The sequence below is a fragment of the Orbicella franksi genome, chromosome 12, assembly GCF_964199315.1.
Source record: "Orbicella franksi chromosome 12, jaOrbFran1.1, whole genome shotgun sequence".
Lineage (NCBI taxonomy): Eukaryota > Metazoa > Cnidaria > Anthozoa > Scleractinia > Merulinidae > Orbicella > Orbicella franksi.
Genome location: NC_138156.1, coordinates 7490851 through 7513761, shown reverse-complemented (window position 1 = coordinate 7513761; position 22911 = coordinate 7490851). Strand labels below are relative to the sequence as shown.

General features: G+C 39.3%; 1 protein-coding gene across 2 annotated transcripts; it reads right to left on the bottom strand.

The window, feature by feature from the left end:
* Positions 1 to 9105: 9105 nt before the first annotated feature.
* On the bottom strand, positions 9106 to 22332 carry LOC145462188 (inositol polyphosphate 5-phosphatase K-like). Of its 2 annotated transcripts, none has more exons than XM_081445693.1 (13): positions 22102 to 22332; positions 17974 to 18084; positions 17703 to 17811; positions 16560 to 16676; positions 15725 to 15844; positions 14819 to 14886; positions 14090 to 14198; positions 13691 to 13803; positions 12295 to 12451; positions 10460 to 10534; positions 10155 to 10223; positions 9786 to 9968; positions 9106 to 9193 (listed from the first exon to the last, which is right to left on the bottom strand). In XM_081445693.1, exons 1-13 carry the CDS (start codon positions 22110 to 22112, stop codon positions 9122 to 9124), a joined length of 1314 nt encoding a protein of 437 aa, XP_081301819.1. In that variant the 5' UTR covers positions 22113 to 22332; the 3' UTR covers positions 9106 to 9121. The 2 variants fall into 2 exon arrangements, with proteins under 2 accessions (XP_081301819.1, XP_081301820.1); XM_081445694.1 differs by having other exon boundaries at positions 15737 to 15844.
* Between the last annotated feature and the right edge of the window lie 579 nt (positions 22333 to 22911).

Here is a 22911-nt window from a genome sequence, read left to right as displayed (position 1 = left end):
AAATTAAAGAATTTGGCCGTTTATTTTGATCTCGAGTTCCTAAGTGTACACGGGTCACGTAATGTTTGTCAAGGGTTGAAGGTGAGGTACTCGTTATCAAATCAAATTAAAACATTTTCTAGACAGAAATTGCTCACTAACACACACATTAATAACTTGAAATGGATGGCTCTTCATACCTTTCGACGGGCTTTCTGAACATTGAAGAAATCCTGGACTTACAAGTCGTAAACCACACCAACGAATTCAAAGCAACGGATTACAGTTGATTGCGTTACAATTCACAAGGAAACCGCTGGTCAAAGAACTATAAGGTCGATCAAGCCAAGGAAATTAAAGAAATATTTTGAATAAGTATAAATTTTGACACGAGCCGCTATCACTCTAAAAGGTGCATGAAGACGACGTTACTTTTTCGAGAATTTAATTTTTCGAGAAAAAAAAACTGTAGGTTTGGCGCGGGTGGCCGGAGAGAAACGAAACATTTCCTTATATGGTGACAAAGATAATCCCTCACTGTGCAAACTTGGGGATAGAACATCATCTCATTTATTTAGATATTTACTGGATTAAATGCACTCTCATTTTGAACCCCTTTTACTTTACCTTATTGGGATTATGATATCGAAAAATACCCGCGTCACTGTGAATTCAGAGTGCTACAGAGTCGTCTGTTACGCTGTGCTTGTTGTTGTTGTTTTTCTGAATTCGTATTGGACTTTCAACTAGAGAAATATTGGGGTATCGTGTTTTATCGGGATATCGTGTTTTAAGTGTATGTGTTGAATGGCATTGTGTGACTACGCTGCTCAAGTTGGCGGACAATGCGGAGCTAGCAAAGAAAACCCAGGCAGCTCTCAATGTATCTCAATCGCAAAATGTGACGAGGACATAAGAATTCACCGGAGGTCTTTTGGTGCTGGTTTTGCGGATTCAAACGTAAAGACTGAGGCAGGACTTCTTCTCGCCAGGGCAGGTATGCATTAACGCAGCCCTTTGGAAATGTCAACTTGGCAGGCTTTCTGTTCAAGTGTATATATAAGGGGATTGGGGGGAGGGGGCAGAGTTAATGAGGTAACGATACACCCAAGAGAAGTAATCATAACCCTAATTTGAAACATTGCAGTGAAATAGCATGTTTTTTTAGAGCAAGCTTATTTTGGTGTAAAAATACTGTAATAGTTTAACCACCTGAAAATTCCACGCCCAATCGTCCTGGTGGACCCTGGACAAGCCTAGTGATTCTTATGCTTGGACCGAATATAAATGAAAATACTCTTTGATTGGGCAATATGCATTATGAGCGTTTGTTTTTTCATATGTCTTACTGACCTCCATGGCGCGTTTATACTGACAACGGATTCCACATTGCAAATAGAGCGTTAATTTGCACAAGATTTTGGTCGTACCCATGTCAACAACTTGTTGTTCCCACGTCAACATCTTGAAAAGCGCTCTACAAATACCTACCTTGAAAATTACTAAAAAGCGCATTGCTATCGTCTCAATTACAAGGTAACAATTACAACTGAACAAAAAAGATCTAATCGTAGAAACTCTTATTCTTCGGCCATTTCAGCTTGAGTAAAAATGAAAAAAAAAATTGCGGTCACAAATATTACAAAACAACGCATGTAGTAAAAAACCTTGATTTGAGAACTTAACGTTTCGTATTCTTCTACATACATCATCAGGAAGTGTAAAACAGTCAGCTGCATTACAATAAAATTAAATTTAAACGAGAAGACTAGTACCTAATATTGAAAACCAGCACCTAATAAGGAAAGAAATGACAATGGATATAACTGAAAATAAACAGATTTGAAATCTGCTGAATTGCATGCATGCAAGGATGAGGAGGATGGCGAAGGGGCGGATGCAAGCTCGCTGATGTCATGTCCTGTTGAGGGATGCAAACGCACCTATCAGAAGTACCAAAATCTGGAGCGCCATTTGCTCATCGGGAAGTGCAAGCTCGTTTCAGAGAAGTATACCCTTTTAGATACCGTTAAATTGGCATACGCTGAGAGAGTTCACGAGGGCTCCACTATTCAGCTAACATTAGCTGCCCCGACCACCACTGAAGTCTCTTCAGAATGTCTCTTGGTGCAAGGCTGGACTCTAAAAGGCACGAAAAAGGCTACCCGTTTTAACGAGAATCAGCGTCAGTACCTCGATAACAAGTTCCGGATTGGACAGGAGAGTGGCCATAAAGCCGAACCTGAGAAGGTGTCACGGGACATGCGCTATGCTAGGAGGGACAACGGTGAGCGGCGCCTCAACGTGGAAGAGTTCTTGACTGCACAGCAGATTCAGAGCTACTTTTCACGTACTGCTGCAAAATTGAAGCATTCAGTTACTGCTCAGTCAGGGCATGACTCCATCGACGATAACGATAGCAGGCGGCCCGAGAACAGGAAGCTTTTTCTTCCGCCCGCTTAGCTGTCCTTCACCAATGCGAGCTGTTACATCCCATTGTCTTTGACACACTGATCATATGTTCTTTGTACAGCAGCATCAAGCTGACCAAGCTCAGTGTTGCACAACTGAGGCTTATCTGTAGCTACTTCAACATGGACATAGAGGAACAACAATCAAGGCGAAAAGCGCCTTACATTACTTTTATCTCGGAACTTGTAGGGTCCTGTTTTTAAGAGTGCTTGCGATGTTATCGGAATGTAAAATATCCTCTGATAATATTACTTGTCCAATTTGTTATATTTTGTTTTCATGCAAACCTATACTGATGTTGTAAATATCGTTATTATTCCATCTCTTGTACCGTTCATTCCGTTCCTGAGTGCGTTATGTTGAAGTTATAAATAATCGTATATTTAGGGCCAGGTAGAAAGCAAAAAACAATAGCAAAAAAAAAATCCGCGCCCACAATCTAAGTATCTGTCAGCGGTCTCATGTAACGGAGACTGTAACGCATATTTTTTGCCGTTGACAGTGAATTGAATTCTGTAACCGTCGAGAATGCTGATCCGGCGGCAGATTTTTCAAGCCTAATGCAAGGTATGGAAGATGCTGCTCAAATTTTAAGTGTTAGAAAGCAACGTCGGAATGATAGATGTTCCGATTTGATTTAATTAAGCGTGCTTTGACCTTGATAAACATATCGTGACCCGTTTACACGTTACGACTCGTGCTCTAAAAAACCGGCAAACTCTCAAATTTTCCCTTAAAGTTATAGCAATCAAGCAGAACAGTCTTGGAAACATTAGTTTGTGAGTGACAGCAAATATTATTAAAGCGCTGAGTTTCGAAAATATATTATCGTTATGTTTGTGTGACCTTTCGAAACTGGTACGCCATTCTCGAAGAGCTCAAATTTCACGAAAGTACTGCGTGTATTTTTCGACCTCAAAAATTTTATTTTAAGTAGCCCATGGTTTTGAAAATGGATTTTGCAAGAAGAAATAGTGCTCTTTCACGTGGAATAAGTCTCGATACACAAGGCGACGTACCAGTCAATGATTTTAGGCCCTTAATTTTGTGAATTTTGCGGAGCGAAAAATCGCTCGAATTATTGTAAATACTGGAAAATTTGTCAAAAATTCAGTTTTAATTTAAACTGAGAAAATTGCCACTCAAAATGTGTATTATCGTCTGCTTTATTTGATTAGTTACTTACTGTTTCGTGACAAATGTGTTTTGATTATCAAAGGAGGTCTCAGTGGTGTTCGGTATCAGACGCCTAAAACCTGGTCTGAGTGCTGCGAAACCAAGTTTATCTCCGTACGTCCAAAATATTTATCGGATCGAGGTAAAATATGTATTTTTAGAAGTAGTTCACCGAAGGCTTTCTTGAGAATTTTTTTCAGATTTTTCGTTTTTTCGCTATTGCACGGCCCCAGTTGAAAATTACTGACATTGACTCTTAATTGCGTCTGGCGAGGCAATCAAGTACTGTATTTCTTTCTAGTAGAATGTTTTGGTCCAAATCCACCATTCAAAACATTACAGTCACTCCAAATGAACCAAACTATTCGGCGGTTTAATTTTGCCCTTTCATATTGGCTACGGTATTTCGAGTCTAGATAGCATTCGAATTCACACAAAATGACGCACTAAAAGAAAACATAAAATATAAACATTCCTCTACCCATTAAATCTTTGGACTGATTGTTGTTTTGTTTGAAGGATACTATACAGGTATAGGGCTGGCGAATCGGTTCCTTCAAGCTATATAGGAAATAAGCGTCTCGCAGAATTTACAATTTTAATATTACGGGTCTCATGGTCTCGAATCGTTTCGTTCTTCGAGTCTCCATCGATTTCGTTTGCAAGGCGAAGAAGGCTCGCAGAGCTATAGCTCGTTTAGTTCATCGTCCCTCGAAATATTTGAGAGGCACTGGAGACTCGACAAACTGTTTCTGAATTTGAAAGAACCGGAGTCAGAAAGAAGCAGCAGAACCATGTTGCGCTGACACAGAGCTGACGGGTTCGCAGTTCTACACGAGTCATACGCATTTCTGTGCAGGAACTAACGCCACTTGCAGATCTCTCTTCTTTTATCCTCTACAAAGCACAAATGTTCTGTAGCTATACCTGAACGACTCACCTTAGAAGAGAAGAAAAATCAAATCACGGAGTGTTTGAAGAAAACTGGATTACACCTTCTGATATTCTTCGAAGACACTGCTCTTTCGAAGCAATCAGGAGAGCGAGAGTTCACAGAGTTCTCCAATTCCCAGAAACTGTTTTCTGGGAAATACGTCTCAAAACCTGTTTAGTACCGGTTAAGTGGTCGCGTGATCATGACGTCATACTTGCTGACCAAGCGCGCGGCTGGATAAAGGCCAAGTTACGTTTTTTTCTTTTTTGGCGTGTTTATGGACCTCGAATCGGTCCATAATCACGCATGAAAACAAAACAAAACAAAACAAAACAGAACAAATTTGGTCGATAAAGGATTTCAGAACAAACTTTTCTTGCGGAACAAAGCGCGTAATCCCGAGCGGCCAAGATATGGCTATCCTGCCCACTCGGGTAGCCAATCACATCGCAGGATTTGGTTCACCTTGTCCACTCACGGAGCCAGCCATATAAGAAGGTCCACTTTTTTTCGTTTCTGTGGTGTTTTCACTTTTTTATTTCTCTTTAGACATTTTCGCTTCGTCGTGGCGGGGTCAATTCGCAAAGACAACAGGAAATTTAAGCAAACGACGACCTGACGACGCCGACGCCGACGCCGACGCCGAGGACGACGCCTGGTCAAAAATGAATTTATATTTTAAAGACGAAATTCGCGATTGTCTGTATCTGTTCAGTACGCCAATGGCTCTAAAAACGTGTTCAAGCAATGAGCAATGACGTTCGCGTTCCTCAGACTACGCAGAACTTGGTCGTTCTTGTTTTGCAGAGGATGGCTAAGAAATGTACATATTTGTAACGCACGCGCAGAGCTCTTGTTTTGCTCATTAAACCTTTTGTTTGGTGACGTTCTCGTTGCCGTCGTCGTGGTGGTTTGCTTCAGTTCCCTAATATATGTCGACGACTTCAGGTTGAGGGAAGAAAAGTCTGCTTACTCGAAAGCTCTAGCAGAGTTATTTGTCTCCCGCAGTATTTACATTTAACTTATTTCCTTTCGCACAAAGATTCTTGTGGTATCAATATGAAATACAACTGACTGCTTTTTTGATTACACTTTTAATTCTAGCATGGTGGAGTCAAATGTCATACACACATATCACCTTATTTTGCAATGTTAAAATATCTACCTAATTTTTGCAATATTTGTATTATACATGTATTTCAACAGTAAATTATTTGTAATTTAGAACATTTCAAACCTTAGTAATTCATTAAGCGGGATAATCGATATTCTTTACAGTGGGTTTTAGTATCCTGAAGTATGTTTGATTCACCTTTATGGTCTATTACACAAACTTGACATCGATTTTTTTGTTAAGAGTAGTTTTACATTGAGTGCCGTAATTTGCATTTGATTGGGTTTTCATCACTACGCTCAGTGATTGGTTGAAAAACATCCCGCCGCTTTCTTGTCCAATCAGGAGTAAAAACCAGCTGGGTATGCTTGCTTCGAGTTTTGATTGGTTCGCTGTGTTGTCCGTGTTCCTTGTGATTGGCCCGAGTAAGGGCTAGACACAAATTTCACGTCAAATCGACCAAGCATCTTTCCAGAAATTCCACAATACTACTAAAACTTAATAAATATACCGTATTTTTATTTTTGAAAATCCCGAATTTTTGTTTCAACATCTTGACATACTTGTACCGAATGTTATCATTTTGACTTAGAAAGAAAGGAAAATTTGTCCGACAGTGCATGTAAAGTTTTTTTTTTCAGTTTCACGGTATTTGTCATGTCTCCCAAAATAAATTTACAACCTGTTCTTGCTGTTATAGTACTTGGAAAATATTACTCTCTGGAAAACCACTTAACTAGAATACAGTTGGCAATAAATAGCGCAAAACAACCGGAAACACCATGAAACTGCATATTTCTAAGTATCAGAAACTCTTCTAAAGATCCAGGAAGTTTCGGAATATCTCAAAGAATATTCGAATATTTGTACACAGGCCTAGCCATTTTTGTTTCACGACACTCAATTGTAAAACCTCTCTATTGCACTGATAGCATTATACTTATCCTTATCAATTGTCTGTGTACTTTATAACACAGGAATGAATAATCTCGAGATAAAGCCCCATCCTTTCTGCAGGGCTTGTTTTCCATGTCGCTCGGTGATAGTATTAAGATAGTAAGAGACTTTGGATGTTAGATTAATCTGTAGAAACAATTTTGAGGTTCATATTTGTAAGTTTTAAGAGTTTAAGGTTACCGTATACCTTCAGGGGTGTCTCACGTCCAAGCGATGTAGCGCGTTCGGTTTAAGCTGTAGATACCTAAACCCCTATATCAAATTAAAGCTTATAGAACTGGCTATCAAACCATACCAAAAATTTTGAAATAAAATGAAGTGCCGATTTTTTCACGGCCACTAAATGCGAGCGTCCTAATCACCTTTTGGAAGCTACAAGTCAAAGCGAATTTTGTTTTTCGCCAATTTATTTTTTTCCCCGGTTTCAGGACAAAAAGCGCTAAAAAAGCGTGTCTGCGTTTTGCCACATTCAATTGCAGTAAAAAGTTACAGAACATTTTCAAAATAGGACTTAAAAAATGTGAAGTGATCGTACAAAAATTGCTCTCGGAGAAAAAATATTTCGAAATAAACAATTCGCAGACACGTTTTTGTTTTTTATATGTTAATCTAGCTACTGTCCAAATTTGAGGGCAAACAAACAAATCCCCTTTGAGTTGTAACTCTTTAAAGTGTCTGCTTCAAGCGAAAAAATTTATTCGAGAAAACAGCGCTAAGAAAAATCTCTTGCTTCGCAAACAAACTCCGCCCACAAACGCCTTCAACTGGGTTCTCAGATCACTGAGCCAATCAGCGCTTGGAAAATTTACTACCATTAACTCGCGGTGAAATTTACGCGTGAATCTCGAAAAAACCCTTGAGTTTCGCAATGCGCTCAAGACGGAGAGATAATTTTTCTGTAGCTCGGTTTTTCTTGAAGCTGGTCTGCCAAAATGGGGAAGACGAAAAAGGATACGAACGCTAGAGTGGCTGGGCGACGAGAACAAACTGAACAAAAGAAAGCGCGGCGGAGCAAATGTGCATGGATAATATTCCAATGGATCTCAATGAATTGGGCGATTCATCGGTATCGGACTCAACAAAAGAGTCAATGTACACGTCGCTGTTATAGCTGTCGAGTTCCCAAACTTTTACAGAATCTTTCTCTACTCTTGATTCGATCTTTTTGCCTGCTTGATGCGATAGCTATAGCTTCATCCGCGAGGCCAACTTTCGCCTCTTCACTCATTGATGTGTTTTCATTCGTTCTTCCCTTTTTCGAACTGGTAAACAGAGTTTTCCGTGGTCCATGTTTACTTATAACTGAATAGAATTACATCTAACGCGAAAAATGCTTGGATCTGAGTAGCCAGCCAATTCGTGGTATCCATATATTCCCGCGAAAGTAGTCTCGGTTGATTGCGTACACGTTATAGGGCTGTCAATCAAGAGGGAACTTTTACTTCCGGCCGTAACGTAAAACCTCCATTTCTCCGCCAATATTGAGTTTTTTTCAATTTTGTTTTCAGAAATTAGAGATTACTCTTCGACCATTACTTTGAACCAAAAATCCAAATTTGAAGAAAATTGCCGATCTGAAGGTATACTGTAACCTTAAGTATCCGGTATTGTTAGAGGTATTCAGCCTGTTTCAAGTGCAAAATCCTTGCCAAGAATCGGCAAGAAGACAAGTACAACCATTGTCGAAAGGCAAAGTTCCTTTCGATAATGACCCATGCACCCCGATAAAATAAACACCACCCCCGATAAAATAAGCACCCCCAATATACTGCCAGCAAGACTGCTGGGAGAAAACATAAAATTAATAGAGTTGACTGTCGAAGTCAGCAAAGGAAAACATCTCCGATCGATAATCCCCTGTTTTACTCGAAACATCAGCTGTCTCAATCTAAATTGGCGGTTGCCTTAACTGAGTAAATACCTAGCTGATAACACTATCCAAGCTGTTTTTAAATAAAATATTTACAACATAAAGCCAATGGCCTCTTGCGTTACTTTGAGCTTCTGTAGAAAACCTCTCTGCTGAGGTTTCTATAAATCCCTTGCAAATACTACGCAAAATATATTACTTGCAGCTCTTTGTATTTACGCTGCAAAAATTAAATCTCTCGATTACATACAGGGTATCCTAAATGGGACTAGAGCAAAACAAAGATGAAATTCACCTGGATGTTTATCCTAATTGCAGCCACTTTGAGTGCTTTGGACGCGGTTTGTGATAGCGACGCCAAGGACCAAACGTACCTTCGGAAAATATTCGCAAATGGCCCGAGTGGTTACGAACACTTCCGAAAATTGATGGCTTGAGACTCCTACTACTTACCGTTGTCCGAAACTTCTCAAAATGACAAGAGCAACTAAAAGACATGTCAATATAATGAAAATGTATCTTCTGTTTCTTCATGTGTGCACGTTAGGGTCCCTGGGTTAAGAGGCGGTGAGTGCGAGCGTCAATAAAATTGTTGTCAGTTGTTTATTGTTGTTGTTGTTTACACGTCCTCTGTGGGCTGCTCAACCTGGACTTCAACTGGGTCCTTATCCTCATCTCGCGGTGGAAGAATCTGTTAAAAGTTCCAATATTCAGAAAAATGAATTGCTCATTTCACAAGCGTGAGAACGCTTACATTTCTCAGTTATCAAACAGTCTAACGTTTATCAGACAAGCTACACTGTAAAAACAGTTCTGTACCTAAAGTGAAAACTTAACCCATGGAATGAAGGTTCAAGCGAGTATATTTTACGGGATCGCGAGACGCGCGAGTTAAAGGTTCAAGCAAGTGTATTTTACAGGATCGGGAGGCGCGCGAGTTAAAGGTTCAAGCGAGTGTATTCTACGGGATCGCGAGGCGCGCGAGTTAAACGCGCGAGATCGTCACGCGAGTACGGCACACCAATTTTAGCTTTTGATTTGAATGAACGAATGAAAGACTTTATTTAAGTGTCAATGGTGTTTAGATTTGGCAATGGTGTTTAGATTTAATAAAAGAAAGCCTGTACTTATGTCCTTACGCAACTTGCTAAAAAGGAAATCATTTCCACCAAACACGAACTACTTTTCAAAAGGGAAAATGGGACTGCAGACGTCTCTAAAATCTTTCCCTGGACACGATGACTCAAGACGACTTATAATATGGCACAAGTATTGCATCTTACCTCGAAAGGATCGCTCACAGAGATAACACAATCCAGTTTGTAACTGTAATAACACATGACGTAATGACCAGCCTCCTCTGGCAGACAGTCGAACAACACTGCGCAGCCGTTCTCGCCATACTCGTCCCCGTCCCCCACGGCCCACTCGTACATCTCGTAATCGAACAAATGTTGGAAGCCGACCTATACGATGAACAGATCCAAAGGAATAGTTGCATTACTTTGATGAACTCGAGATGTTCGCAAGATACTCGCACTGAGATGTTCTTTATTATAATACTCTGCTTCCGCAAGTCCACAGGCTGAGTGAGCTACCCTTCCTAAACCTAATAGAGGAATTAAGAATACGTTAAAAAACGTAGCACTGACCCGGTATAGACCAATCCAGTCCCAGCTGTAGGTCTTGTAATTCTTGACAACATAGACACACAGACCGTCCTACAAAATAACGATAGTCCGTTAGTTTACATCAGTCGATTCTCAGAGACTGGATTCTGATGGAAAAACACCCTTGTTGTCACCGACGCTGGGATCAAAATACGTTTGACTGCAAACCTCACAGATTTACACGTGTTCGGAGACAGGGAAGTCTAGAGGACAGGGAAGTCTAGCGCCAGCGAGCCTACCGCCCAATACTCTACTAGGAGAACGGACAAATGATGATGATCACTAACCTCATTTCCGTACCACGGAAGACTCATGAGGTCCAACTTCCACAAGATAGGATCCTCCATGGACGAGAGCAAGTCCTAAATGTCGTGAATACAAAACAAACACTAAATATGGTGATCCACCGATGAATTACCCTGCAAGGGTTACGCCATTTGTCGAGTAAGCGTAACCTTCCCTTAGTTTTTCAAATTCGACCTTCTGAATCCGGCTCATCCCGGCATTCCTAATCATCTTTTATCATTTCTCTTTAGACTTTTTTTTATATTACTAAAACTAATACTTTTGGTTTCCTTTGTCTTCGTCAAAGTGGTCAGCATAATGGTTGTTCGTCAAAATGCCGGGTTACTTTTTACCTTAACTTGTATTGATAGTAAATTGTATTTTGTGCACTGATCACCGGTTCATACCAGCGTCTTTATATTGAATTTGCTGATCGTTTTTATTTTTCAGTATAAATAAAGCTTTTATTATTATTTTTATTATTATATGTTAAATAATATATTACTTGCAAAACATTTCGGACGATAAAATTTTGGACGTTTAATTTTCGGACACTTTTTTAACTCCTTCTGGACAAATTTCAGGCAAAAATTTCGGACACTTTGCTGAAACGTAGCTTAAGTAAATATTCTCTACAAAACTCTAGTTAGGCTGGAAATGGAATTTATCTGCATTGATTTAATTCATTAAAAGAAACAAAAATTTTCGTTTCCAGTGATAAAAAGAACGAGCAAATTCTGTCCTGTCATAAGGGCCGTAACCCAGAGCACCTGCTACGGCTGAGTGCGCTTGATTTTCCCTTGATGCTACTGGTGAAATTGCCTGTTGTTGACAGAATTCACCCACAAAGTAACGAATTTGCTACAGGTGTGGAGAACAAGGCTACAGGTGACTTAAAACTTGCCCTGAGCTCTATCATGTGTACTGGCCTTTAGTACGGAAACAGGTAGTTTCGCCCCAAGTCCGTTTCGGCCCAAGTCGTTTCGTCCCGACTCTAAGTCAATACGCCCCAACTCAGAGTCGATTCGCCCGAAGTTTTATCAACGCAAATTATGGAGTAGTAAGCGAGCAAATTTGTTTCATTTCCTATATTTCCTTCCTCAGTATACCTTTCGATGTGGTAACCGGTCGTTTCGCTAACGTATCACTGGTACGCCAACGGCCAGTTCGCCAACGTATGAAGTCGATTCGCCACTGTCTTGGATCAGTTCGTATATGTCAGTTCACCAACGTCCACAATACTTTTTGGAAAAGGTCTGAAATGTATTTACAAATTACCAAAGGAATAAAATGTCACCTTTGTAAGACGACATGGATGTTTAAAGGTTGTTAGGGCCTGTTTAAAGGAGAGAAGGTTACCCTAGCAAACGGGTTACCCGTTTCTCCGATCCCACACCCAAAAGATGTACATTATTTGACCTCGAGCAAGACTTGTTCTATAAGCGGCGCTAGATGTTTACACGTAACGTGCATAGTATTCAATGATCATCTCGCCGGTAAGATGAGAAAGGTTCGCAACAGTGCTTGTTTTGTTCATCACTGTTAACCATTTATTGCTTTCTAAATCGTATGCATAAACTTCGGCCGAACTAACTTTTGGTCGGGGCGAATCGACTTTTGGTCGGAGCGAAACGACTTTGAGTTGGGGCGTAACGACCGTAAACTTTTAGTACATGTGATGAAGTCCCTCAAGAAGAAAGTACTGTACATTTGATACTGAAAATAGTTCGGACGCTTAAAAATTTCGGAATGTTTTATTTTCGGAGACTTTTTCTGTCCGAAATTAAAGCCGTTCGAAATTTATTGCAAGTAATGATTTACAATCAACTAAACTAACATTCAGGTCGACCAGAAGTGAAGCACCAACAGGTCTGTGATCACTTGTTTGGTAAGCCTGCTGTGACGTGTAACACTCCAGTCGAACTGTGTTTTTCTTTTCCTCTGATTCATGCCACAGTACTCTGTCGGTCCAGGCCGGTTTGCGGTATTTCCCACTGGAGGAAGATTTAAACAGGTTTTAAGCAGGTTTAGAATAACCAGTTATGTTGAACTATTAGAAAAAGTTTTAAAAATACCACCAACCAATCACATTGAAAGTCAACCGAGCATTTTTTAAAATTAAAATTAGTTTTTTTACATCACTATAGCTGCTGCAGGTGCCCGCTTTTTTCCTTTGAATGGCAAAAAACTAAAAGGAAGAAATGTATTACAGGAAGAAAGGAATGCGAAGAAAGGAAAAGTTGAAACGTTCGTTACATGAGAGTAGTGTATATCATATGTACATTTAGAAAGTGCACTCCCAGTCACTGTTTTGGCAACTGGTTCTAGGTATATTTACTAGTTTAGTGTATTCTAACCAAGCTTAACCACTGTCATGGCTGAGCTCTAGAAGCGCCTGGGTGCCATTGGCCTTTGGGCGACTGGAAAACCTACTTCTCTCATTTATGCTTAAGTGCTGGCCACCTAGGCAGGATTTCATGATTAGGAACCTTTGGGTTCCCCATAATTTTCCTTAGACCACAGCCGTGACTGTACAAGTTCTCTTAAGGTGGGACTAAAAACACTTAAAAACACACCATGTTTCAAACATTTTTTCGTGGCTAAGAGTTAACTCCAAACCATGGCAAAGTATACATTCTTAAAAAGCTCAAAGAGCAAAGATTATGAAAAAAATATTTGTGTACCCTATAACTGTATTGTAACCTGACACCGGCTGATTAAATCTGCCACCTGCTGGAGAATGCCAGGGCTTACTTGAGAAAAGATAACTCCTACTAGAACTGATCAAAAGGAATAATTTTTACATTTTACAAAAGAAGACAAACAGCTTGCTGGGATAAGCATAGAGATTTTTGAAAAGTTAAAAGCATGTGAAATGATGACCAGTTAAATCTGATACAGAAAATCTAGCATACGTTTCAATACATAACTTTGACAGAATGTACTGGATGGAAAAGTTCTATGCTTATCCCACAGAACGTACTAAAAACAACAAATCCTGAAAATTTTAGCTCAACTGAATAAATCCTTCTCAGGATATCTTTTCTAGAAGGCGAAAATAACTCGTTTTGAGAAAACGAGCTTTAAACTTACAGTAACAGTACTTGTCAAAATAAAACTTAAATACCTTAAGATTTGAGTTCCGTAAAAAACAAAACTTCGAATTTCTTTCAGAATTTTAGGTTAAGTCCCGCCTTAATGCTCTTTCAGTTAAGTAGCTTCATGTAACTTACCTTTCTGTGTCCCACTCATCTGTTCCAGGGTTGTACTTGTAAGTGGGCGGAAAGGCGAGCTCTCCTTCATGAAAGTTTACAAAACATTTTCCAGCTTGTTGACCTTGTAAGAGCTTAGCAGAAGACAGAAAAAGTTAACAAAGCCGTTAAAAATTCATCATCCCATAGCTATAATTCACATGCCAAAAGCAATGCAGTGTAAACAAGTAAAACATAAAATATAAGAAAAATTAATAACACGATTGGCTCATTGATTGATTCATCTGTTGCGGACTCGCATTACGATTGGTAGAAAAAAAGTTGTGTGACGGTAGTTGTCACGCAACGTTTCACACGGGAATCACAACAACGGTTGCGCGACGATCCATGTAACGGCTGTGTAAGAGGTGTATACTCTACCTGATCATGCTTCCATAATGTGGAGTATTCTTTTTTGCCACAAAGCCCTTTAATGTTTTCAATGGTTTCATTTATTCTGTAGTTGAGATCACCCAGCCAAAACACGTAGCTGAAAAACAAGGAACTATCACGATCAAACAGTCTGCATGGACATAAGCTGATGTTTAGTATTTAGCACCCAGAGGGAGGGAGTGCCATATGAATAGGTCGGGGATGCTCGTAGGAAAATTTGAATTAAATCCGTAAAGGTAACCTATCTGGGCATGGCTGGAACTTTATTTGACGCCTAAAAGATAACGGAAAAGGCTCGATTACCAGCTGCTGTTTAGGAAAGGAGCCCTCCCTAGTAGACCGGACATAACATACCTAACATACCTAACATACATAACATACATAACATACATAACATAAAACCTTTATATTGACACGACAAAAGTTAAAGCTACAAAGTCTGTGGGGTCTTGTATACTACTGAACTAAAATACATGCAATGAAATATATAGTGGCCAACGGAAATCGAGCCTAAAAACTGAAATAAGAGCGTTTCTTTTATTATGAGTTCTTTGAGTGCACCCAGAAAGACAGCTAAAAATAGTGGCGTTTCGTCATCAACACCTTAAGCGAGACTAGAACCCTTGAACTATACTCCTAAGCGAGACAACTAACATCCCCAACGTTTTCATATGGGCGTGGCCTCCGCAATTAACATGTTTTCTTTCCAGTTCCTACCTGTGTTCCATAGCTTTCTGTGGAGTGCAATTTGCAAAGATCAAACTCTGGCTGATGCTTTCATATTCCTGTAATTAAGGATTGGAAATAAAACAAATCGCACATATGCACCAAATTGGAAGTGAAGTGGGTGTCAGCCTCTAACTGAAGACTTTAGTGCTCAGACTGCAGGGTTGTCAAAAGTAGCCGTCTACTTCATGATCTCAGGCGTCTACTCTGCTACTATTTAAAATCTATTCTGACTAACTTCAAATTCTTTAGAAAAGATTGCAAATCAGCCACCTGCTCCAACAAAAAAAGCTGCATTCCTCAAACATTTGTCACAACCCTGCACAACCCCTTTATACCATACTGTTGATTGACTAGGGTGGGGTGAAAACTTAAATCAAAATGACTGTTTGTTTCATGTGAATTCAACAATCCAAACACTAGAGGACACTCCTAACAGTCTGTACAAAGTGTAGGTGCATTGCTGTATAATTTTTTGATAGGAGTATAATTAAAGAATAGGGTGACACTTGATCAACTGATAAAAACAACATTCGCAAGGCAAAATGTTCTTTTTAAGACAGTTAACATAAGTCAAAGGGTCATAACACCACAACCTTAGTATACATGAAGGAGAAACATCATCAAGAAATGTACAATGTAAGGACCCTATCCACACAAAAAGGCTCTTTACCAGTAAAAAGAAGAGCTAACCCGTTAACAACCAGTCTTGTTGAACTGAGACAAAGTTTTGTCTCTGTGATGTATCAAACTGATTTGGAGGTGACAAGGTTGTAGGCTGAAAAAGTGAATAAAATCTACCTGTTCCTACCTGTGAACTGTTATTTTAATGTTACTATGGTACAGTGATGGTGCAATAAATTATGCTGTAACTTTACTAGGTGCCAAAAAACATACTGGATGTACTACCAGATTCCTTTGTTCTTCATAGTCAGCATGTGCTGAGAAGTGACTGTTGATGAAGCAGAAACTTTGTCCATACAGAGTAAATCGTAACGATACTGCTCCCTTGGTCCCCTGAAGTCAAAGTGGCAAAAATTAAAGTATTGATGATAAAACCTTCAGGAAAGTAATTAGAGTGCAGACAGTTACATATGACTTATTAACATGCAATACGCAGGGTTATGTTTCTTGAAAATCTGGCAAAATCTTGAAAGAAAAGACTAGGGAAGAAGACAAGGCACCCAGAGAAAGTGGTAGAATTGAGCCATCAAAGGTGGGGCTGGCCTGGAAATCACTATTTCTGTGTCAAGTGAAGCTAACGTTAAGTTTTATCAGTGTCGCATCTGAGCTAAAAAACCTTGAAATACAATCTCATGGTTATAACTTGTCTTAAGAAAATTTTGTATCATCGATGAAACTTGCAGGCTCAAGTGATTGTCAGAGATGGAACTGATCTACCCATTGCAGGTACTAGTTTCTGTTATTGTTCCCTTGACTAGCCTGAGAATTCTCTCTTTGCATGCTTAATTTATCCCCCTCTTGAGAGAATTCCAGGATTTCATCTACAGAATTACATGTTCATGATGATATGTAAAAAGCATTACGTGCATTTAAAATTTCACATACAAGTAGCAACCAGTTTAAGGCCTAACAGAGGACTTCATCATTAGAATAGTATTTTTTTTCTGGTTGAATCTCAAAAGCTTCTTGAGTGAAAGAAAAATTGAGTACACAAAGACAAACTAAAGTAGACTGAAATAAATTATTATTAGTGATGTTGTTTGTTTACCAGTAGTCCAAGTAGTGCTGTCTTGCAGTAACCAGGCCTAATTTCACGAACAAATGGAAGATGTTTGGTATGGACAGCTACAAGATGAACCATTCCAAGCATGCGGATTGACTTGAGCTGTAATGAGAAGTAAGCAGTACTTAATAACTTGAGCACCCTGAAAAGTCAATTCTTGAGAGTAAACTGCAGTGTCCCCTACTTGGAAATTGCTACATATGTGTTCATGTGTATGTTAAATTATGCTAACTTGCAAAATCTCAACAATCATAATTACCCAATTACTAACAATGATACATGATGTACACGAATCTGTAGCACTAAAAAGTAATTGACACCGCCCCCCTCCCCCTCCAAAAAACCGCCTTCCTGATACAAGATCTGTTAAAAGTATCACCCATCCAAGTTATGTGTGTAAAGTGAGATACTGAATTTTAAAATGCACACTGTAGTTTTATTGTCCCAGGCAGGATACAAATAATCAAAAGTCTTGAAAGGAATTTGGCAGTATCCCATAAATGAAGCTCCAAGAAATACCTTTACCAACCCCAAGGAAGGTCATTTGAAATTCCAAGGGTCAGGGGTAATGTTTTCCAAAGAAAGTTCAATCTGAAATTTAACTGGAATTTGTGGAGGATGGGTTAGGGTTTAAAACCAAAAGAACCTTCCATGGGAGTGGTATGGATATTTTCTGGAAAAATGCATTGCCTTCAATGCTAGCTCACTATTTTATCTCCATTACATGCAGCTTACGTATAGAAGGTAATAGTATATTGAAACAAATATTAAATTCTAAGTCTACTTTGTTTTCTCAGCAACAACAAAATTATTTGATTCACAACTGCAAAGATTAAAATATTGGGAGCTAATTGACATTACCACCTTTGTTGAGCTTCTGCTTGATTGGTTAGAAGATAAGAAAATGTCTGAGTGAATGGTCTGTCTTGGATGTAATAAATGAATTGTTGACTTCAGACTTCTGCTACACTGAATGGAGTGTTTCTTCACTGGCTTATACTTGCATCAACCTATTCAGCCCTTCACACATCAGTTTACATTTATCTTTATCTAAAGAATGGTATGAGCAGGTCATACTGTGGCATGATACCAGTCAACATAATAATCAATATTATTGTCTTTTGATACCTTCACCAGGCCATATGCTCCAAGGTATGCCTGAAGGATCTTCACCCAAGAGTTTTCCTTGATATATTCAATTAATAATGACTGTGGTTTGGCATCAACCTCCTGCAGACTAAAAGTTAGTAGGGATTACTTGCACTGCTTTAGGTCAACTTAAACTAGGTACTTTTTAGATGTGCGATCCATATGAATGAGATCTGACTGTATCTCATTTCAATTATATTTATTTAAATAAAAGCTCCAAAGTTAAAACAAAGTAAGATGACAGCCATACCCCACAGCAACAATGTCCGGGAGTTGTTCTTCATTGTCAAGATGCAAAAATGATCTGAAGTCTTCGTCTGGTGGCTGTGTTACCTTGACATTCCATGTACACACATGAATTCTGAAGACAGAACAATAATGATCAAGACTTGTAGTTACAGCTACATGCAGTACACATGCGTACTTTCTTTCTCATCATGATTTTAATGAGAGCAATGTAAAGTCTGCATTATTGAGAGCATATCTCAGTTTCAGTAGCATGAAGCAGCTAGGAGCGTTTCTACTCCCCCTGAATTAAATGCTAGTCCATCACTAGGGTACCTACATAACATCACTGGTACTAATTTATGCATCTGGGTAGAGCTGGCAAGAACAGAAAGCCGATGACCCCAAGCAGGGCTCAAACCAACCCACGCTACAGGGAGAACCAATAATTAGAGCACTGCCACTCCCACAATGAGAGCGTTACCCAAGAGTATATCTAGCTTGGTGGAATTAGACCAGTGAATGGTAGGGCTGAGATAGCGTGGCAAAGGTCTTGCAAGGTTACACTGCTTGTGTAGGCTTGAAAAACAGAGGTACAGCAATAATAGACCATCAAGCTTCTTTGGGTCATGTCTGATCACAGGGCTGAAAATAACTTTACAGTAGGTCATCCAAAATTGGCCAACCAAAATTAGCACATGTCCGATGAAATCCCAACTGTGGTCGGACATGATGTCTGGACAATTTGTTTTTATCGTACAGTGTAAATCATTTTATGGTAAGGATGAATAAAAATCTACTATGAGTAAATCTTACTCTTTTTGGTGATGTCTGACCACAATAAATTATTTGTTTTGTCTGACCAAAATGGTGTCTTAGACATGTGTCCTTTCAAGAGAAAAAATTATTTGCAGCCGTGCAATCCTCTGTAGGAAAAAAATGGCAGCTGTGTATTTTACCAGTGATAATACCTTGTGAACATTTAACACAGCCCATCAGGCACAAGGAAAGTCATAATTTTGCAATATTTGTCCAAGGCCAATTCATACAGTATTCCGTATGTATATGTTAGGTTTGAAAACTTTAGAATTTTTTTCTGTAACTTTTAATAAGTGTTGTTAATGTTTACCTGTGCTATGAATTTTGGGTAAATGTACCAGTCCCCATTATTTTTGTCATCAGATGGAAGATTAAACACTACATTGGGTTATTCCAGAAAAAATACACACACCGCCGATGGATGGCAAGCATTTTTGACCCCCCCCGACTGGATTTCCCAGACTGCTAGAGCCCCCCTCCTGCCCGGATTTCCAAGCCCAAGGACCCCCCCTCCAGCCCGGATTTCCATTTCTTTTTTTAAAGGCCCTAACTGGAAACAACAGGCAATAGGAAAGATGTAACATTTCATCCAAAAGATCCCTGTTTATTATAATTTTAAAAGCTAAGCGAATATTACGAATTTTGTGGGTTAAATTTTAACATTTTCTAAATCAGATAACGATATTCAAACAATCGTGTTTAACGTTTGAGTGATCTCACACTCTCCTCTAAAATGCCATTTGCCTTTTTCTCTACCACAACAAATGTACAAGATAAGAAATTCGTAGGTCTTAAAAATAAGAAAAATTACAGCGAAAAATGTCCTTAAGGCGATTATAAATAAAAACTATAATTTCAGTTTTTGGTGACAAGACAGCCTACATTTGAGTTCCCGTTGTTAGGTTAGTGTGACATTTACACTGTACTTAGCTTATTAAGAAAGCTTTTCAAATTAGACTAATTTTAAATTTCGCTACCTTTTTGGATCTGTAGGTCAACTGGAACTCTTGCCTTTCTTTCAAGTGTTCAAGTTTTCATGCGTAATGACCACGTTCTGGCATCCATAAACTTGTCTTTTACCATATCCATCATAAGGCACGGATAATAAAGTGGAAGCAGCCTAGATAAAACTGCTTAAAACTCTTGTAGATCCGACGAGGAATCTTCAATGTGAAATACTCAAAGAACTTAACAACGCCAAAATAAGTATATTTGTTTATAAACAAGTTCTGCTCTTGTGAGGTTGTTTAGATTCCCAATGCTACAAGCAAATTCGTCACCACGATTTTACGGTTACACATCATGAGAGGTAAGAAAGAAATTATATGCAAATTGTGCATACACATGTTAGCCAGCAAAATGAGTTCTTGGGTTGCCTGAATAAAATAGTAAAGTACAACTGACTCCCAGCCTAAATCGTCTTTTCTTTGCATTTTGGAGGATGTCACAAAGCACAGGCGCAGGTGGCCTGGGTGCCGTAAAAATGTTCCAGGCGTTGCATGCTCAGTTGACGGTGTTTTATCCAGTTGTAAAGCTGTTGTTGTCCATTTATCAACGCACTGGTTCTTCATGATTGAGGTAAGAACACTATAAACTGAAAGACTATAAGATTTCCCATTGCAAAGTTCTTTTTTTAAGTGGTTGAAATATATCGATCGAGGCTAAAGTCAAAAGTGACCCCTGAGGAAGAGTTTTTATATTATGATTCCCCCCTCCCGTCCGGATTTCTGAGCCATCAACTCCCCCTCCCGCGAGAATTTCCAGTTTGCCATCCGTCGGGGGGTGTGTATTTTTTCTGGAATAACCCATTACATCCTAATTAAAAATGCGACTCAGAACCGGAATATGTCAGTACACACTGTAACTATTTTTTGGTGTGCTAGTCAGTGTGCATCTCCAGCTGAAAGAACGTTTGTCACAGCTGCAAATTTCACTAGCAAACAAAGATTCTGGGGCAATTTTGAAGGTGTGCGGGCCAGAAAAGCCAGCTTGGCTTGTTTGAGCTTGGTTCACAAACTTCCATCTGCATTTGCAGACTAATCTTTAATTAGAGCATTACCTGGTTGCTCAGATGATTACAAATAAAATATACTCTGCAGGGATGCAACTGATTTTTGTTCAATGGCTGTTGAAAGTTCATGACAGAAATTTCTACTTGGCAAATAAAGAAGTCTTAGAAAATTATGGGCAACAATCCTAGCCATGGAAAAACAGCGAACAATAAAAAAAGAAGAAAAAACAAAAAGCAAGGCAAGATCCTCTTAAAGGCATGTAGGGTTGACAAGCATTATTAACGATATTTTGGAAGATTTAGGAAACTCACAATTTCCACTCAGCATGATTTACGAGAGTATTATGAGTACTTATTTTTTCCCCCCTTTTTATTACTTTCAAATACAAATGTAATTCATTTGTACATACAAAAGAAAATAAATTAAAATTTGAAGAGTGGCAGAAAATGTGCATTCGTGTTTTTCAAGAGTCCACAATAATGTTATTCATTTGCATATAAATTCTTTCCCCAAGAAAAAAACACTAAAAATATTAGACATGTTGCTAAATGTTCAGATCAAATTGAGCAGCATGGCAGGGAAAACTGAACTAAACAGACAGGAAAAACAGACCTAAAGAACAGGTAGCATTAACCAGCTGAAATGTCTTCCTAACTGGATTAAAACCGTTACCGCGCCGCAATAAAAAAAAAACATTGACATTAAACATGTATAGGGGAACCATAATACTGTGGAAAGAAGCCTAACACAGAAGCTTTCCACGATATTTGCCAGATCGATTTGCTTCGAATCAGTTATAATTTTCATCCGCGGTTATTAAATTTTGTAGTCAATCATTTTCTCTTTCTTTGAAGCAATATCAGTTCTAAAATCTCAAACATTAACACAAATTGCCAGCAACGCAAGAGCGATGCCTTTACCATAAGAGAATATTATATATTTTTTACGGCATTTGGTTCAGCAGATGAAAGCAAATATCGAAATCGAATATACTAGTAAGTCTAGCTCGATCATCAATTACGAAAAATCTTGCACTTGTCAATACGAATTCGAAACTGTCGGTGTGTTAATTGAACAGTCTCCATGTTCCGTTTTTCAAGCGAAATCTCACCATTTGACGGTTACAGTAAGCTGCAAACGCTGAGGTTGTTATCAAAAGTCATCCCACTGCATAGCCTACTCTCCTGCGCTTTAGATTTGGACAATCACCTCCGGAAAACTATAGAAAAGCCAGGCGTCTTTTTCATGCAGTCAACCACACAACAATGCCACGTCAAGACAAGCAAAATTCTACTCTGAAACGCACAGATGTCGTCACTTACCTCAAACTCATATCGTTTGTGCAGAGGAAGAGACCCAAATGTTCCCCAGTGGACCACAACTGGTACAATTGCGGGTAAAAAGCTTGCAGGTACTCAAAATATCGCCGAGCTACGCTCAAAGATGAAAACAGCTGCAAGTGTTTACCCTAATGGCAGTGCACGCTGATCAAAAATAGCAGAAAAGAGTCAGAGCCGACTATTTTGGCGCGGAGACTGGAACGAGATTTTCCTTTTTCAGCTGTCACTCTTGCTCTAGCCGTACACTCCAGGAAAGAGCATTGGGGGCTAGGGGAGGGGGGGGAGGGGGGTTGTCTTGTTTGCCCTGCAGGTTTTTCTTCCCTCTGTGATTACTTTATTTTTTACCCAAAATGGGGGGGGGGGGGGGTCCCCCGGGCCCCTCCCTTAGACCCGCCACTGAAGCAGGCAGGTGAAAATATCATTTGAGTAGGATTTAAATGGTTTATATGCTAGTATGTTGGATGGCTGTGGATAGGCTCCCGGCCCTCAAATTATAGTAGCTGATAGTGGGAAATAAGGTGAAAAATTAAACACTACATTGCACATCCCACTAGGGAGTCTTTTTACAGGCTAGAAAATAAAAACTTTGAATGTAAGGAACGCCGAACACAAATGGAGATTTTGACCAGCTGACTTGTTCATAGTTATGCAACTCTGGAATGGAAGTAACAATCATGGAAAGGGGGTGGATGAATAGTTTCTTGGGATTTAACAGCAATAATTTGTACCTTAATTGGGAGTTTTGACAATTTTAGAGGACTCAGTACCAAATTTTCCACCTAGGGAGGGGGT